Source organism: Ammodytes marinus, assembly GCF_949987685.1.
Source record: "Ammodytes marinus genome assembly, chromosome: 6".
In the NCBI taxonomy this organism is placed as follows: domain Eukaryota; kingdom Metazoa; phylum Chordata; class Actinopteri; order Uranoscopiformes; family Ammodytidae; genus Ammodytes; species Ammodytes marinus.
In genome coordinates, this window is record NC_137235.1 from 16,640,966 (window position 1) to 16,660,059 (window position 19,094).

At 42.8% G+C, this 19,094-nt stretch overlaps 1 protein-coding gene across 3 annotated transcripts in view; it reads right to left on the reverse strand.

Annotated features, from left to right (window-relative positions):
- Positions 1-4,342: 4,342 nt before the first annotated feature.
- The window catches only part of atf7ip (activating transcription factor 7 interacting protein), a 32,549-nt gene continuing 17,797 nt past the window's right edge, over positions 4,343-19,094 (reverse strand). For 2 of the 3 annotated variants that reach the window (XM_080029823.1, XM_080029822.1), the window contains exons 2-14: positions 13,762-13,814; positions 12,511-13,035; positions 11,863-12,325; positions 10,612-10,793; positions 10,351-10,488; positions 10,111-10,182; positions 9,909-10,018; positions 8,266-8,327; positions 6,351-7,013; positions 6,096-6,197; positions 5,881-5,958; positions 5,545-5,627; positions 4,343-5,236 (exon numbers count right to left, since the gene is read on the reverse strand). In XM_080029823.1, the coding sequence (XP_079885949.1) occupies positions 4,778-5,236; positions 5,545-5,627; positions 5,881-5,958; positions 6,096-6,197; positions 6,351-7,013; positions 8,266-8,327; positions 9,909-10,018; positions 10,111-10,182; positions 10,351-10,488; positions 10,612-10,793; positions 11,863-12,325; positions 12,511-13,029 (2,931 nt within the window). In that variant the 5' untranslated portion in view covers positions 13,030-13,035; positions 13,762-13,814 and the 3' untranslated portion in view covers positions 4,343-4,777. The remainder of the gene's footprint in view (positions 5,237-5,544; positions 5,628-5,880; positions 5,959-6,095; positions 6,198-6,350; positions 7,014-8,265; positions 8,328-9,908; positions 10,019-10,110; positions 10,183-10,350; positions 10,489-10,611; positions 10,794-11,862; positions 12,326-12,510; positions 13,036-13,761; positions 13,815-19,094) is intronic. The other variant, XM_080029824.1, reaches the window with a different exon arrangement.

Sequence of the window (19,094 nt, forward strand, 5' to 3'; positions counted from 1 at the left end):
TGGGATTGGAGTTGTTTGGTGACTATGCGTTCAAGGGTTTTGGAGAGGAAGGGGAGGTTGGAGATTGGGCGGTAGTTACAGAGGTAGGCGGGGTCGAGAACAGGTTTCTTGAGGATGTGGGTGACAGCAGCAGATTTGAAAGCAGAGGGGACAATTCCATGGGACAGTGAGGAGTTAAAGAGTTTAGTGAGGTAGGGGCAGAGAACGGGGAGGCAGGACTTGAGCAGGGGAGTGGGGAGGGGGTCAAGGGAGCAGTTAGTAGGTTTGGAGGAGCTTATAAGCTTGGAGAGTGCAGGAGAGGTAACCAGGTCGAAGTGGGAGAGACGGCAATGGGGAGGAGGGGTTGGGAGGTCCAGCGAAATGGGTAGGGGAGGGGCCATTGAATGTGCAGGGGGTTCATGTACAGGGAAAAGTGAATGGTTGATGATGGTGATTTTGTCAGCGAAAAACTGGAGGAATGAGTTGCTGAGATCTGGGGTGGAGGTGGAGAGGGTGCTGGTCCGGGGTTTGAGGAGGTTGCTCACTGTGGAGAAGAGGGTTCTGGGGTTTTGGCAGGGGTCAGAGAAGATGGCGGAGAGGTAGGCAGACTTGGCAGCGGTGAGGGCGTCTTTGTAGGCAGTGAGGTGGAGTTTGTAGGCTTGGTGGTGGACTGTGAGTGAGGTTTTTTTGGAGAGTCGGCCAGGCTGTTTCAATTTGCGGAGTGCAGGTGTGAACCAGGGTGAAGAAGTATTAAAGGAGACAGTTTTGGTTTTTAGGGGGGCCAGGGTGTTGAGGGAGGAAGACAGGGTAGAATTAAGGTGGTTTGTAAGCTCATCAGGTGAGCTGAGGGTTGAGTCCAGGGGAGGGTGGAGGAGAGCAGGTCACAGAGATGGCGGGGATCAATGGATTTGAGGTTACGGAAGGTGACTTCTCTGAGGGGGCGGGGACGGGGTGGGGGAGAGGATGGTGAACAGTATAAGTTTGTGATCAGAGAGGGGAAAGCGGCATGGGTGGAGGTCGAGTACAGGGAGATTGATAGAGCAGACAAGGTCGAGGATGTGTTATGTTGGGTGAGAGCGAAATTGTCCAGTAAAGTGGTGAGTTCAGATGAGAGCTTGGAGGTGGGGGAGTCCATGTGGATATTAATGTCACCAAGTGACAGCAGGCGTGGAGAGAGGGTTGATGCTAATGTGATGAGTTCGGTGAAGTCGGAAAGGAAGGAGGGATTAGGTTTGGGTGGCCTGTAGATGAGGATAACTGTCGTGGAGGAGGGGGCCTTGAAAGCGATGAATTCAAAGGATGATTTTTATTTAACCTTTATTTTTCCAGATAAAACATTAAGAACAGTTTCTTATTTACAATATTGATCTGGTCCAAGAGGCCCCACTAGGAGTAAAGGTATAAATAACAAATACACAAGCATGACTCACTTAGACAAATATAAAACGGATGTACAAATGCACAGCCTATGTACAGTAACAAAATAGAAAACACTAAAGCACTAAAAACTAGTCGGGACGGGCGTAGAGGTCTGGACAGGGTGTAATAAATAAGAAACAACACAAAAATTAAACGAATGTATGCGTGTGTGCGTGCGAGCATGTGTATGCGAGCGGATGCATGTGAAAAAAAAAAAAAAAAAAAAAAATTAAGATGTGTCAATGATATATTGTGTGTGAAGGGTGTATGCAAGTGAGAAACACTGGAATCAACAGGAGCAGGGGGGGTCTACTAAAACAATGTTAAGTTTCTGCTTGAAGGCAGACTGTGAAGTAAACGCTGTAAGTTTGAGGGTGTCTTGAATGTTGTTCCAGTCAAAAGCTGCTGCAAAATGAAAGGAGTTTCGGCCGAAGGTAGTCCTGGTGAGTGGGTTACTGAGTTTGATAAGCTCAGATGATCTTGTGCGGTAAGTGCTTCTGGAGAGGTGGAGAAGGGAGGAAAGGTAAGACGGGGTCTTGCCCAGGAGTGTCTTATAAATAAACTGGAGCCAATGTCGGAGTCGGCGGGTTTGGAGGGAGGGCCAGTCCACCAGTTTGAAAAGTTCGCAGTGGTGTGTATGAAAGGGAGCATTGGTGGCAAAGCGGATAGCTGAATGGTGAAGAACGTCCAGTTTGTGTAGCGCTGTTTTTGAAGCCATTTTATAGATTGTATCACCATAGTCAAGGATGGGCAGGATGGTCATTTTTACAAGTGTAAGTTTAGCAGAGCGTGTGAAGGATGCTTTGTTCCGGAAGAGAAAGGCCAATCTGGCTTTCACTTTAGTCTGAATATTGTTGATATGGACGGAGAAGGAAAGGGAAGAGTCCAGCCAAAGCCCTAGGTATTTGTAGGACTTGACAAACTCCAGTTCGGAGTTGTCAGCGCAAAGGATCTTGGGTGGGCTGGAAGTGTTGTTTTTCCGATCGAAAAGTATGCATTTTGTCTTTTTAGAGTTGAGCCGTAGATGGAGGTTGTGGAAAGAGTGCTCAATAGAAGTGAGACTGTCCTGAAGAGTGGAGGCTGCGGAGCAGAGAGAAGGGCCAGATGCGTACAGGAGGGGAGGGTGAGTTCTCTGATCAGATAATTCTGTTTGTGGATGACGGCGAGGCCACCTCCACGGTGGGAGGGGCGGGGTTTGGCGATGTAGCTGAAACCAGGGGGAGATGCTTGGGTGAGGGAGAAAAAGTAATTGAGTTGTTGCCAGGTTTCAGTAAGTAGAAGGAGGTCCAGATTATTGTCGAGGATGAGTTCATGTATGGCGGGGGCTTTGTTGTTGAGTGAGCGGGTGTTGAGGAGGGCAAAGTTGGCACAGCCAGAGGGTGATGGGATAGAGGCAGGCTGGAGAAGTCTGAGGTTAGCCAGGTTAGCTGTGCAGGGGGGCGGAGGGGAGGGGAGGAAACTGGGTGGAGGGGTGGTGGTGGTTGAGTATATAGACGATTGGACATTTGGTGGTGCAGATGAGATGTTAAGTGAAGTGATGTGTGGGTGAGGAGAAAGGACAGCAGTGAAATCCAGTCCATGTTTTCTGTCCTGCCTGGTGAGCTGCTGCCTGACAGAAGCGCTGAATGGTCCAGTAGCGGGTGAGTCCTGATGACGTGGCAGAGGCGCGACAGAGCTTGCAGGTAACCGACGAATGGGATGGAGTTTCCGTGCTGGGTCAAAACAAACCCGCGGCAGGAGCCTCTGTGGATGCAGCGGTGGCGGCGTAGGAGTCCAAGTTGTTGAATGACTGAGATGGATGATGGGATGAGGTGGTTGAAAAGTCCAAACAGCTGTGCAGGTGAATAGGTGATCATGATGAACCAGGGGAAGAGTCTGACTGAGGGGAGACCATGCGGAGTGAGGAGGATGGATGCGACCAGATGTGGCCGCAGGAGCAGCGATCGTTAGCCGCCACTCGGTAGCTGAGTGAGGTTGACCCGCTAGCAGTCAGTAGCCAGTTGAGTACACAGCACAGTGCGATCGGAGTGACCAGGAGGCGGCTGATGCGGGTGGGACCAACGATGATGGTCAGCAGGCACCCGGAGATTACCCGACCGGCCAGTGTTGGAGGACAGCGGCAGCAGGTGTGGTGGAGTGTGTCAGGCTATATGAACAGTGGCGAGAAGCGGCGAACAATCAGCAGCAGCGGTCTCATCCTACGGTTGCTACGGCCCTTCGGTTGCCAACACACGAATGGTGTTATGAGATAAAGTCTCTTGAAGTAAGCTAGCATCCAGTGAATCGTTTTTCCCACACAAGTGGTAATGCCAGCGGATTGAAAAAATATTCCAAGTGAACCCAATCACACTGTCCGATTAGTTCATAGAGCCTAAAATAAATAAAATGAAGGTATTGAAAGTTAAAAAGTTACCGGCGAGCAGTGGCAGCAAGTTGCCAGCGTTCACTCGTTGCTATGGTTATATATATTTATGACCTATAAACGTTGTTATAATGATTTATAGTCATGTTTAACCATACTAAAGTGTCAAATCATGACTTACATGCATGTAGACGTATTCCCTGCTGACCCTCTGGGGTGGCTGTGCAGAGCGCTATACACTAGGGAAGCCGGTCACGATTCTCTTGTTCAAATTTCAGGGATTTATCTACGTAGATCAATCCGGATTTTCCATGTATGGTAATGCTGCAACGTACTCAGGCACGCTCCGGCCATGCCCCCACCTGCCTGCTCAAATCTGCCCGTGCGCTGCTGAAAGTGTTCCCGGAAGGTAACAAATCACAAAGGAGTGGGGTTGGCAGGAAGGGGGCGAGGGGGGCGGAGAAGGACAAAGCCCAGTGTTGACAGAGAATGCTGAGAGAGCTTGGGAGAGCTAAGAAAAGTATTTTTTTTGCCACAAACTCAGTAAACCAAGGATTTAATAAAAACCTTTAATTGTGTTTGTCAAAGTCTGGTTGCCAGACAAAACTTACAAAAGTTATCATTCACTTTCTACTACACATTTATACGTTTCTGTGCAATTTTGAGTTCCCACGGACAGTCCTGTCACCTATGGTCAGGTAAAACATAGGCGAAATCCGGATCAGAGTAACAGGAGTCAACAACATAAATATCTGACTTGGTAGAGGGGAAAAGTAATTCAATTATATACAACAGCTTAAGACACAAAAAACACATTACATACATTAACCAGACAAAAAACCAACCATTTGCCTGTTCCATTCTCCAGGTCAGTCAGAAGTCCAGTTGTTATGCAGAGATATATTTACAGATACTGTAAGAGTTCAACGCACAATACTTGAGTTCCTAACACAAAAAGGTAAGTAAAGGAAGTCATGAACTTTTGACTGCAAAAAAATCTTTCAATTCCTTAACTTTTCAGCTAGTGCTGGAACTGATGACATTAGTGCACTGAGGTTCACAGAAGGAGCCAAAGCGACCATAGATGTCTTTGGCTCGAACAGCAAAATGATAAGTGGAGCCAGACTGGAATTGGGTCAGCGTACAGGCCATAGGCAGAGGAAGGGCCTTCACCTCTCCAATCTTCTTCCAGTGCTGCTGCGAGGCATTGCTGTTAGAGTTGTCCTGATGGAAGGCATAGAGGTGATAGCTTTCTACAGCTGCACAGGTCCTATCAGTTTCTGCCACACACCAGGACAGCACTATACCGGTCTGACTTGGCACTAGCTTCAGCTGAGGTTGCTGAGGAGGTGAGGTCCGCTCAGCCTCTGGGGGCAAACGTGGATGTGCAGGTGCAACAGGAAGAGGGGGCAGTACTATGCCGGGAACCCGGTTTGGCGTACTAGTGGTTACAGTGCGGGATTTCATTGGAGAGTCCTATAAAAAGAGATAACAGTTGTCATGTGTTGTTCCTTTAGCATAAAGTGGTTAAATATTATTAAAACTACTTCATGAATAATTAAAAATAATTGTTCATATAGAAAGTGAGTCCAAAATGGTTACAAAGTAAATTTTTCATAAGTTGAACTAAATAAATAAAGATTACTAACAGCTGTCAATTGTATCTTTTACAAAACGTGTCAAATCTTAGCAGCCTGCAAGCATTAGATCCAACAATTTCACATTGTAATGTAATGTGCAAAAAGCGATTTTCCAAAACCAAAACTGTAGTTTAAAATCTTCACCAGTTGGGGGCGGTGGTGAACTGTCAACTGAGGGCTGCTGGTAGAGTTCTGATTGATTTGCGGGGACGACCTAGCTCCTGCATCTGTGGACAGTGCACACACGACAAATACAGTTAACTTAGATGTTGAAACACAAAACACAAGTACATTTCTTTTTTTATCCTAATTTTCAATAATATGACATGAATGTATTGAAATCTCATTAGTAGGAAACACTGCATGGTATTATTTGTAGTATGATAAAGGTTTAGAGGACTGGTTTAAGAGTGTTTCACAATATCAAAAGCATGCACAAAATCACCCTTTCATGCCCTAGATATAATGTGGAGGTCTTACTGGTTGGAGTGCTGACAACTGGGAAAGGACGCTGGGTAGGTGAGGGAGCTGCAACAGTGGCCTTCTTCACTCCTGTTACTGGAGGGAAAACGGTACACCATATTTAGACTGAAAGCTTTTATTTTGATAATTAATGTGTTAAGACAAAGAAAACAACTCATAAAAAATAAAATCGGTTGTACTGTATGGAATAAAATGATGCACTTCAAACCCACCTTGTACATCATCATCGTCCTCAGTAAGATCTATGACAGAGCCTTTTGGTCGTGCACCTGGTAGAGCTGCTTTGGATTGAGGTAATCCTGTACCTTGGTTGTCTGAGAAAAGAGAGAAAAAAAATTATATAAATGTTCAGATAACTTCAAGAAATGGAAAACTCCAGACACACCTAAAAAAAATTGTCAAGACAAAGACCAGCTTTTTTTTTTACAAGCCACTTGCAGCAGAGATTTAAATAGAAGTACCCCCACCTGTCTTTGATGTCAGAGATGTTCCTTGGGGTGGTCCTGGAGCAGTGGAACCTGTTGCTGCCGGCCCAGAGGTTGCAGGCGAAGAAGCTGAAGACATAGCTCCAGCTACAGAGACAGACAGAGCCGGCGTCCTGGCTGTGGTCACGGATACCCCTGCATTGGGCGTCGTTATACCTCCCCCCTGGTACACAGCACGGGCAAGAGAGAACTGACCAGACGGCATCTGGCCAGTGGAAGCCTGGAGTGTCGAGACAGTGGCAGCCGCTGGGCCAGTGATAGATGCCGTGGTCATTGTGGGAGCAGGCTTGAGTATAAAGGTAGCGGTAGAAGCAGTGGTTTTGGCCTTGTTGAGTGAGCCGGCTGCGGACAAAGAGGAGACAGGAAAGTTGACCAGCGTTCCTGCCTGGCCATTAGTCATTGATATAGGTAGCTGGATGAGAAGTGGCTGGCCCCCAGCCATCATGTTGCTCCCATGGGCCGTCTTTAGCAGAAGGGTGCCCATCGGGCTCTGGGTGGTGATGCCAGTGGAGAAGGTGGAGCCAGAATTAGAGGTGGAGGTGATGAGCTGGAGGATGGGAGTCTGTTGTTGAACCATGGCAGTAGAGGTGGCTGTTGGGGCTGGCACTGAGGCAGGGACAAGTGCAGCTGGCAGAGCTGGATTTGCTGAGGAAAATAGATAAAATGGCTTGTTTCAAAATGTGACAGGAGATGTGACAGGAGATGTCACTGAGATTCTCAACTGAACAAGCTTCTGTGATTGTGATTACAGCTCTCAAGAGTGTTATTAAGATGTCTAGGTAAAAACAGGCTGAACACAATCTTTATCTTTATTTTTAATATAGTTATTCTGAACATTAGTAAACTTTTATGAAAACATAATACAAAAAATTATTTAATTATTCTAAACAATATTTTAATAAAAGCAGTCGTTTAAGTGAGCAGCTCAACTAGGTTTTTCATGCTCATTTCCTACACATACCTCTTTTAGTAAAAGTTATGATTCAGGAATATTCTGAACATTAATAAATGTGTATGTTAACATCCTCTGGGGGGAGGGGCGTTAATACCTTTGAGAGGTATGACGTAAAATTATGGTTTTGAAACCCTGACTTTTTATACCTTGAAACAGGAAACTGGCCCATGCCTAGCTAAGTCAACTGAAGAGTGCAAAAACCAGAAGCAGATACGTCTTCAATATACCGCATCCACTTTTAATTGCTAGCACAACTTAGCACACAATGGGCAAAAAAGCATGTCAACACCTGTTATAACACTAACATGACGGCAAATTCAATCACACAATTGCAAACCCCTTAAGGAGACGTGAACGATAAGGCTAAACATTTTTACATTTCTGTTATTGTCAATTAATCACAGACCACAACATTTATGCTTAATTAGCTTTTCTCAGATTATTTCCGACTTCCTCTGCCTGTCTGTGGCACTTAGACCCATGATGTTAATTTCTACTATTGTGCACTTTTTTTTAAAACACGTGACAAATAAACACCTCCATTAAAAAAAAAAGACAAAACAATTTTTTTTATGACAGGGATGGGGAATATTTTAAGCCACAGATTTGTAATGCTAATGAGTATTTACGGCAGCAGGACTGTATGTTGGATGAACTCAAAATAACATATTAATGGTAATAAAGGGACTTGTTTGGCAAAACTTGTTAGTATGATCAATTTGCGGTTGGTTTGATAAGTCTTTCTAAGCACTGGAAGAAAACAACATCATCCAGACAGAATCACAATATGCAAACTCTACTTGGAGAGAAACAAGACCAACATTTCCAACCCACAACTTTGTTTTTGGGAGTTGACACTGCTTAGCCATAGTGCCTGTGGTTATTTTATTGAAACGAAAAGACCAACACAACATCCAGCACAATTGAAATCCATTTACTCACCAGATGTGCTGGACGAAGAAACAGTTGGAGTCTGCTTTAGCTCCATGGAAGTCCGCACAAGCCTGTTTAGAAAGATTGCTTATTTTTGGGGCCGTTAAAGCTTAGAGCCGTTTATGTCCACAACAGGAAGAGGACTTAATGCGGTAAGGTACTGACATAACATTTTATTCAATTTCATACAGTCATCATTGAACAAATAGTGGTGAGATTCCACCTCATAAATGAAGCACTTGTTTTGAGTTTTCATTAAAAGCACTGAACAGTATGCAAGTAGGTCTGAACATTTTCAAGTGTAGTGCCAATACCACAGCTTATGTACATACAGTCATCGGGGACTCATATCACTTTCAACACCGACGGGAATTAAGGGCAATGAGTGTGATATCTAGGCCATAATTTCAGTAATGACAATTGTCCCAGTATGCTTCTGTTCCTCTAAATTAAGGCTGTCAAGAAGAAACAGTAGTTCTTTCATCATATTCTCTAAAAAATTCCGGTCTTCTCTTCACTCTGAGTATTTCATTGATAACATCACGAATATCTCTCCAGCTATCACAAGACAGCCCAGGGAATCGTCGATCAATGTACATCCTCATTGTCTTTCTTAAGTTCTTGGGTAGTGCCTCTTTGCCCATTAATCCAATATAATTGACCTTGGCGACCCAGTCACAGTAGACGTCGTATGGGACCAAGTAGCGAAATATGTAAGATGCGTAGCGGTCGGCCCTAGGTATCCCCGAGCTTCTCTTGCAGTTGTGGAAAAGCACTTTCTCCAAGTGGGAAGTGATAGTGCGGAGTTTAATGTCTGCTTTGCATTTTCCGTCATTGGATTCTGCCAGCTTTTTGGCCATGGCAATATGACGATGCACTTCATCTTCCTCCTCCATTTTCTTTTCTTCTTTATCCTTCTTGCCAGACAGTACAGGATTCTTTCCAACAGAGGGCACCACTCCTTTCGGCACCTCAGGCTGCGGCTCTACTGTCTGCCGACGCAGAACGCTGTTGGGAGGAGAGGTGCAGTTTTAACTACACTCTGTACTGCCTGGAGATACGCTCAGGCTTCACATTGTAGAACGTCACAAGACTCAGGACCTGGACCCACGCGCGGTTACTTTGCAGATGCAAAACACAGACTGGCATGAAGTGTGTTTACTCCAAACCAGTCTTAAGAAATATTTGGAGTGGAGTTAAGAGATTAAAAAAGGTTGATCCTGACAAACCGGACAAGGGTCATGGAATCTTGGTTTCCAAAAAGGTATGGATTTGCAGGATGTAGGGATTCTTTATTCTGTCCATTAGTTTTAAATTCAGTCTCTAATGATTACAGATAGCAACCTGGGACAATGCCAACTATTCACGTTGTGAACGGCTCTGTGTGTAGTACTGGCTTCAGTCCGGTATTGTCACGTTCATACAAAGGCCAAATTATATTCACACAATAAACCAAGTTACACCAAATAGCAGACTGCTAACATGTTTAACTACATTTGTGCTGTGCATTTTGATAAATCCAAAATATTTTGTCACAGGAAAGTGATAAATCACTGACAACAAACCTGAGGAACTCATATCTAAATTCATAAGCTAACATCTACAGAATGGCTGACAGGGATTTTGTTGAGAGAATGGGCAAAGATGCTTACCGTTGAGCTTGAGGGATGTTTGAGACAGCTGGAGTCTTGGGGGTGCTAGCAGCAGTAGCAGCAGCAGCAGCAGACGCAGCAGCAGTAGCGGCGGCAACCGCAGCAAGCGCCTGTGAAAAAAAACAGAAGATTTTCAGACAAACTCACTTGGGTGCCAGGTACAAAGATTTTAGCATATTACAAAAGGAAAACCTTTACTTACCTCTTGTTTCCTTTTGTTCTCCGATAACTGGTTGGCCTCTCCAAACTTTTTTGCTTGTCGGGCAATCTTGGCCTTGACAAATGGTAGAGAGAGTTGGACTTAAGTTGTGTGCCTTGCTAACTGTGGGGATTGAATTTTAGAAGTTCCCTGACTACATAGTACTAAGGAGTATCTTACAATGCTGCACATGTTGTCATTATAAATTATTAACTTTGCATTACAATGTTACCGTCTACTTACTTGGAGTGTATTAATGGCGGTTTGGTGTTTGGTGGCACAGTCAATCTGGTCCACTCTGTTCCTCAGTTCTTCCAAATGTTTTTCAAAAATGGTCAGTTCCAAGACCTTCAACCGTTCATCCAGTAGCTGTTGCACAATCTGAAAAACAATATCGAATAAAAAGGGGCAAAAAAGCTAAATTAAGTAATGAAATTCATCAATGGTTCAGTTCGCTTAGAATTTGGGAAAACATTCTGTGCAGTAGGATATTGGCATACGAACCATTTCAATTTTATGGTGGCTGCCAGCTTTTGCAGTAATTTTAACTTCCAGCTGTGCTTCCAACTCCTCACGCTCCACCTTGGGCCTCTTCCCCTCTCTTTGTATGGCTTGTCCATCATTTTCGTGACCCTCTGATAGAGTGCGCTTCAGTCCCTGGGCGAAGCCCTTCTCCTCTTGCAATACTTGGGGAGACAAAGACAAAGGCCCGCTAGTACCCCAAAGTGTGCCATTCATTGCCCTTGTTCTTCAATGCCTTTTATGCTTCCTGGCACTATTCTGTTTTCTCAGTCAGACAATACAACAAATACAACACTAAAATATTGGAACGATTTATTGTATCTAATTGCATGAAAACACATTCAGTTGTAATACTATATATTTGCATAATTTCACATTTCAACATTTTAAATTAACTTTCTACTGCATGTAATGACAAATTGTGGCTCTGTATAAACTGTATGAACAGGATCGGTTTGTGGTGATCCTTTACACAACCCACTAAATTGGGTAATTTGATCTCAGTATGAGAAAGGTAAAGAAGAGCAAAACATAAAATTATATTATTTTGATGCTTAGGTAAATTCAAGGTACATTTTTCAAATTTTGCCAAGTCTGACAAAATTACTCAAGTAGAATAACCCGGGTATTTGGCTTGACCTTTGTGGACTGCAGACTTTTTGGCAGAAACATGACATCCAGTGTGTTTAGAGCACGACGCATGCAAGGGTCAAAAGGGTATCTTCAAAAGGATGTCAACCGGACATTGACTTTGATTTTGCAATACTCAATGTTTTGAGTATTAATTTATATTTTCTTTTGAACATGCAATACCGCCTACAATTGGTGATTAAAGCCCCTGTAAACCCAAAGCCACAAACTCCTTTTAACGTTGTAATTTGGGGGTAAGTTGCCTGAGAGTGAGCATCTAAAAAGAGTTAGGCATATTTATCAATCAAAATATTGTCATTTAACTTTGATAAACTTCAACTTTCAAAACTTTGGTTTGGATGCTCGAGTTCTTTTCAAACAATAAGTATTTTGAATTTTATTTTCAAGACACTGTTGCCATGAAGGTCTAGACAGTAAAAGAGCTGTTTGAAAATAAATATTCATTATAAATCAGATTTTTGTTAGCTTATTGACACATCTAATATTGCTGTATTTGGCTAATATCTTTGGATTTCTGTTGAACTTTATCAATATAGAGCAACCATTCTGAACTTATCTGACACAATCCCCACTCTCTCATACCTGTATTAGACGGTGGTGTGGACGATGGCCGAGATGGCGTTGTGGTTTGTTTAATTTCAGTCTTTTCCTTTTTGGTCTCTACTTTCACAGAGTCGACTTGCATCTTGGCCTCTTTCTTTGATCCTTTCATCACTTCCCCTTTCTCTTTCTCCTCTTCTTTTATATCCTCCTCTTTGATTTCCGTTTCTTGATTTAGGTCCGCAGGTGACAAGGAAGCTGGATGAGAAGGGGAAGGACAAGGAAGAGCTGAATCTGAGGTGGACGATTTCGGGGAAGAAGGCGTTTCTTCTTTTACTTCGGCTATGGAGGCCTCATGGTCCTTTGCCTTTGTAGTGTCACTGTCTGTATCCATTGGTTCAGTACAGTCAGATACTGGAGGTGGCTCAGGCAAACATGGAACCAAACCTTTAACGGAATCCTTTGACAAATTCCCAACAGACTCTTCTGCTTTAGTCTGTTCCTCCTGGGGAAGAGCAAAATAAACAAGTAATTAACCTAAAAAGTGTGTGGACCCTCAATTTACCCATATGTCAATTTTACCCGTTACGGTCAAAACAAGTCGAGTATAAATACAGATCAGATACTGCAGTATAGAATGAATACAAGTGCACATATGTGACCATTTACTTTAAATTACTTAAAGTTTACCTCTTTCTTTTCCACCTCTGGCATCCCCTCACTGTTTTTCTCCTGGTTATCCTTGGATTCTGTTGGTGCTGGTGGAACAGAATCCTTTGATGAAGATGATGAAGAAACTTTCTTCTCCCCCTCTTCATCCTCCTCATCCTCCTCCATCTTTTTCAGTTCAAAGTTTAAAGAGTGGAATGGTGATGTGGGAGAAGTAGGAGATTCTTCTTTTTCTTTGGGACTATGTGAAGAAGCAGGGGAAGGGGACAGATTGAGGGACAGGAAAGGAGCAGGGGAGGCAGGGGATGCAGCGCTAGGGGAGTTGGAGTCAGAGATGTTGTTTTGGTCTTTCTCCGCCACTTTTTGTCCATCCTCTTTGTGCGTGCCGTTCATTAGAGGTGGCAGAGACGTTTCGGCCAAACCTGGAGCAGCAGTCAACAAAGTAGTGTGAAGACTCTCCAGTTGCTGTCGATCACTGATCTTCATGGTTTTCCGGGCACGGAAAATCTTCTTCTTCTCCTCTGTCACAACAACTTCCATTGCTGCCTGTGGAGGGACAATTCGAGTTTAGATCCTATGAAAAGGGCATGGCGAATCAGGGAATGATCTATAAAACCATAGTAATAGCTGCAAGAGTACATAGCACAGTGTCCTCCGCTTATGAACCTGTCCTGGACTTTACGTACTGCATGGTAAGGAAATGGCTGCAGTATTTAGGAGAAAAGACTAGAGGTCACTGTAGAGCCCTGTGTGGCTTTCTCTTTTGTTCTCTTTTCTAGAAGGTTCAGTTTGTTCCCTACACAACAAACTGCTCCATACTCTGTCCTGAACAGTCAAGGTGCAGCTCAGTAAGCTAGAAAGCCTTTTCCATGTGAGTCAGAAAGCTTTAACTGCTCAGAGAAATGTATTTTTCCTTAATTATTTTTATATATTAGCTACTGGTAACCTAAGCCCCTATCCAGAGAACAGAAATGACATTGAAGTTAGGGCAGCAGCAACCCAATGTTCCTCCCATCCCCCCACATAGCTATTGGTTCACCGTCAGCGAATCAGAATGGACAAGTTGAGGCAGTTGGCAGCAGTAAAGAGGATATGTGCAAAACATGAGGAGTTTTCGGTACTAACTTCTGAGGCTAGTCAGGTTTGTATGCTGTCATATTTAATATGTTTTCAGGTTATGTAGATTAATTGCAGTAAAATTCTTATTTTATGTTAAATCTTGAGAAATGTATGTAGTCCTTACACTAAACAGATCATCTAAAAACAACTCACCTTCAGCCCGGAAGGTTCCTGGTCATGGATTTACCACAGAATTCTTCGACAGCCTGAGGGAAAAAGAGATTTACTTAAGTACATTTTTAGAATTTGCTTTAGACTAGGAAGACGAAATCCACTATCAAATGCAAGGATCATGCAAACAAAGGTGTTACTCTCAATTCAGCTTTCCATCCCTTTAACTGTAAATGTGCCCTCAGCTTCAAGGGGAGATAATCATTTGAGGGGTCACCACAAATTTCATCAAACTTGAAGTAAACCATGATTGATTAAAGTAGCGTATCAGAATTTTTTAAGAATTACATCTGGTCACAAACAGAGTATGGATCTTGATATGATTGATAAAGCCCAGCTTTACATCTTTTTACATGTGTTACATCTGAATGTTACTGCAGTCATACTTTTATTTGCAAACACAGCTGTTCATTTATTTTTCTACTTTTTATTCAATATTTCTGAAAGTTAGTTTTAAGTAAGTTGCTTTCATGTCAGATATTTTGGACGTAACTATTAAGACATGAATGCCCATTCTTATTCAGGATAAGTATAAGAACAAACGTGGATTTATAACTGAATTTATAACCACGATATACGGACTAACAAGCTTTTTGTAGACTAGACGGCAGGCTATCAGAACCAAGTAAGAGTCAAGGCATGCTAACCAAGCGCACACACACAAGAGGTGGTAAAAGATTCAAAACAGGGAAATGGCTCGGCAGAACATGAGGCACTGCTTTGATACAAATTACTTTAAAGGGGTAGTTCAGGATTTTAGACATAGGGCCTTATTCCCAAGTTAGCCTTGGTGTTCTTTATCAGTGGAGACAGTTTTCAACACATTTAATTCAGTCCTTCTAGTTGCAGAGTGCGCTCGTGCTAAGCTAGCGCACGGCATCGGGGGGATACCTAGCCTGCTACTAAAACAGTCTTACCCACTCCACAGTACACCCGAGGCCAATCAATTATAACGCCAGACTATCGATGTAAATGTCTGTGTTGATAGAATAATTTTAGAAATAAAACCAACCTCGCACATTGCATTTTGAGGGACTTTATTCCTTGTAGGCTGCGGCAGCGGCGGACTAATACCTAGGTTACAGGCTCTATAATAGTTTGTTTACCTGCTGCTGCCCGTACCTGTACGAGCCGGAATACACTGATGAAGAATTGAGAGGGATGCTCAAAGGGCAGAAAGAGAAAGAGCGTCTGTAGAGACAGCCCCCGCTGGAGCTGCAGCAGAGAACCGGGACAGAATGACGGTAGACTGGTGGCAGTGCAGTTTCAGTTTCTGTCCCACGCTGCTCTGTTTACTTTCTGCTGTAGTGATTCGGTTACACAGCAAAGTAAAAGTCCGCTGCTGCTAAGAAAGTAGTCCCTCAAAATGCGATAATTCATGCAATGCGAGGTTGGTTTTATTTCTAAAATGATTCTATCAACACAGACATTTACATCGATAGTCTGGCGTTATAATTGATTGGCCTCGGGTGTACTGTGGAGTGGGTAAGACTTTTTTAGATCAATCAGGCTGTATGTTGGTTTCAGCGCAGGAACAACAGACACATAAAGCCAGACATTATGTAAGTAATTAATAAAGCCTTATCTGGCAGCTTTAGTTTTTCACTGTTTAGTTGGTTAGCTTAAGTGTTATTGCATTGCTTGCCTGCAAGACTACAGCTGACAGAGCTAACTGTTGTCACGTGTTCATGGAAATATTCACTAGTACTGATGCAGACTGAGTGTATACTTTACACTGTAAAGCTGAGCAGCACTGAGAAAGCTGGCGCATACGCACAGCACTGGAAGCGTTCCTACTCTGTTTTCATAACAGCAAGCATGCTTCCTGCAAAGACAATAAACTCCGTTTGGGAAATGGGAAGATTTGTCATTTCACTTGCTTTAAAATAACCTGAGAAAGGCATTGCATAAAAAGTGAGCCTAAGTTTTTTTTTTTTTTAAAGCGGTGTAAATTTCGGGCAGGATAACTGGTACTCTTCTTCACATTCCTGAGTTATTACGCACTGCGCAGAGCACATAACCCCTCCCCCATCCCACGGCCTAGATTCTGTGCAGAAGCTCAAAATGGCCGACAGCTGTGCTGTTTGCTGTCACACTGAGCTTTCAGTAGCTAGCTGAGCAGAATCTCTATCATGTATCAGGTTGCAGCACCACGTCTAAGAAGGATTTTCTGATCAGCCTGACGTATTGAGCAAATTGTCAAAAGAAACAAAATGTGAAATATTAAAAAATTAAGATCATATTTAAATCCATAAGAATTTTATAGCACATGTCTCATGACATGTGCTATCAAATAATGAGCAGTAAACCACATTGAAAACAAATCATGCCACAACATGCACTTTAGTCAGGGCCTAGCTAGCGGGGCAAAGCCAGCGCTAAATTGCACACTCAAACTAGAGGAAGCAGCACCCGCCCTCCCCCGTCTATTTCTCACTCGCGCTCTCTGTCTCTTGCACTCTCACACACACACACACACACACACACACACACACTCTGGAACAATCTCTCCAAGTCAAACATGGACAAAACCATTCAGATTGGGGCAAGAAATGGGGGAGGAGCGTTTAAAACAAGAGATAAAATATGAGGTATTTAAGTAATCGAACGGACAATGTGCAGACCAGATTTGCTTAATGAGTGCAAGTATTTTTATTGTTTTATCATAAGCATTTTTCTAAGAAACATGAATAAAACTATTTATCATGATAATGTTATAATTATCATGAACGCACTTGAGGTGAAAGTTTGTTTCAAACCTAAGCTATATCAAGTATTTATTTGTCAAACATTCTTTACATTTACAGGCAAGAAATATTGCCATGCTAGCAGCGCACAACAAGAAATAAGAGCACAGCTTGACATACTGAGCAGCCTCTCTCCGCCCAGCCTTAAAATAACCTGAGAAAGGCATTGCATAAAAAGTGAGCCTAAGTTTTATTTATTTTTTAAGCGATGTAAATTTTGGGCAGGATAACTGGTACTCTTCTTCACATTCCTATGTTATTACGCACTGCGCAGAGCACATAACCCCTCCCCCATCCCACGGCCTAGATTCTGTGCAGAAGCTCAAAATGGCCGACAGCTGTGCTGTTTGCTGTCAGACTGAGCTTTCAGTAGCTAGCTGAGCAGAATCTCTATCATGTATCAGGTTGCAGCACCACGTCTAAGAAGGATTTTCTGATCAGCCTGACGTATTGAGCAAATTGTCAAAAGAAACAAAATGTGAAATATTAAAATTAAGATCATATTAAAATCCATAAGAATATTAATATCCAAATTGTATTCTTGGTCCAGACAAAGTGATGTCTCCGAGTTGAATATGCATGGGTCAAAATGTACACCCCACAATGAGAGAAGTTGTGTATAACTGGAGCTCCCAATGGAGGCGGCTAACAACAACATGTTTTAATAATTCATAATTAAATCTTTGAATAAAGATATTATTTATTATGTATTTTCAGTTGCACTTTGATAACTAAACAACCAGTACATGCTATGCTGGAGGCATCAAAAATAGGAGACGAATAGAGATGTCGACCTTCTCTCTATTGACAAATCAGCTATTTTCTATAAGTTGGAAAATAGAGGTTTGTAGTTTCAGAACGTTGCTTATGCAGCCAACTGCTTTAACACTAGATGACTATCTTATAAGATTACGGTTCAATGTCACAACAGCGATGGTAACTCTAATCAACTAGACTTGCAAGTCTCTTCAGCTCCTAATAACTGAAGGGTAGGGTGACGACCAAGTCTGTGCTGCAGCTTGTCTCACTTTAAACCCCCAAACGCACAACAAAAACGGCCTACATCAAATGAGGAATATGCAAACACACTGCAGCAGAATGACATCTTGTCCGACATGATTCATGGCTGTTTTGAAGACAAGGTCAAAGGTAATCACAAACCCAAAGTACAAGCATATCTGGTCGGGAGAAAGAACATTGACATACATGAGCAACTTGGCAAAACATTCCCAAAACATACTTCCAGACTTCGAAACATGCTTTTAATTGATACTAGTTATAACTAGCAGTGTCACTCGCTTAAAAGATAGACTTGTGCCGAGATAAACAAGGGCTGACACCCTGAAAGTCGATGATTCAAATCATCGTTCGGGACTCTGGGAAATCCACAGTCTACGTGGATTCTTCATGGCGAGCAGTTGCTTTTCTTGTTTATTTATTTTTGGTCAGTCAATGTGCATAATGATAAAAGATAATAAAAAAGCAAATCACTGACGTTATCATGCCAGGTCAATAGGTGTCGATAATGTGTCATGTCGGGTCAAACACCATAAGCGAGAGTAGCAAAAACTTAACAGGAAACGGCAAAAGAAAAAATCTAAGCAGATTTATACATTAGTGCATCATATAATGAGGTGCTGCAATGCTGTAGTAAAGATAGGTATCCTTGGAAACTATTAAAACCCAGTCTAGGCCGCGAGCGTCTTGTTTTTTTTATTCGCGCGACGCACCATAAACGGTCTTACTCTATGCAGCCTTCACTGGCTCTGTGTTTTCTTCTCTTTCACCTGCTTGTTGAGGCTCGCACCCGCTTGCGCCAAATGGATCACTTAAGCCGATCAATCCATTTCCAATCTTTCTTGTAACCATGTGCTTTGGAAAAACCAGCTTTCAAATTCATCATTGTGCTCCATTAAAACATTGAAGTGCATTTCTTGACACAGACCTGCCTGTGATTGAACCTCAAGCACCATTTTGCATGTGCACTAAAACACTAATATGTTGCTGCATGATACTTCTACAATAGGGTTCTGTTAAGGATGATGAGGGGATGCCGAAATCCTTTTCAAAGCTTTCTGCCTATGTATAGACACAGAACATGTATGACCCAAGTAAACAGCTTCCGCTACTGAGCCCAAAGATGCAAGTGTGACCAGGTTCAAACGGTGTTTCAGAAGCATGCGTACCGGTATCGCGCAGTGTTGCAGGTGAGAAAATGTCTCTACCCAAGTTGCTAATCGACTACATTTGTGAAAATTTACAGCAATCTTCCCGACAGAATGTCTGAAAATTCTATTTCTCAAAAAACAAAAACAAACAATAAGCCAAAAATGTAGCAACTAGCATAGCACCCATCATCAAGTATCAAAAGCTAACTGAGAAGAGTGTGTAGCTAAAATGAAAAACACTGATAGATTTAAATGATAGAAAGAAATGGTAAGCACCCTTAAAAAACAAAGAAAACTCGACCTTTAGCAGGATGTGTGGGATTGAGGCCTTCCATGTATTTGATGATTGTGGGGGCAGGGAATGGCTGAGAGGCCCGTAGGAGAACATAAAAGAGGGGAG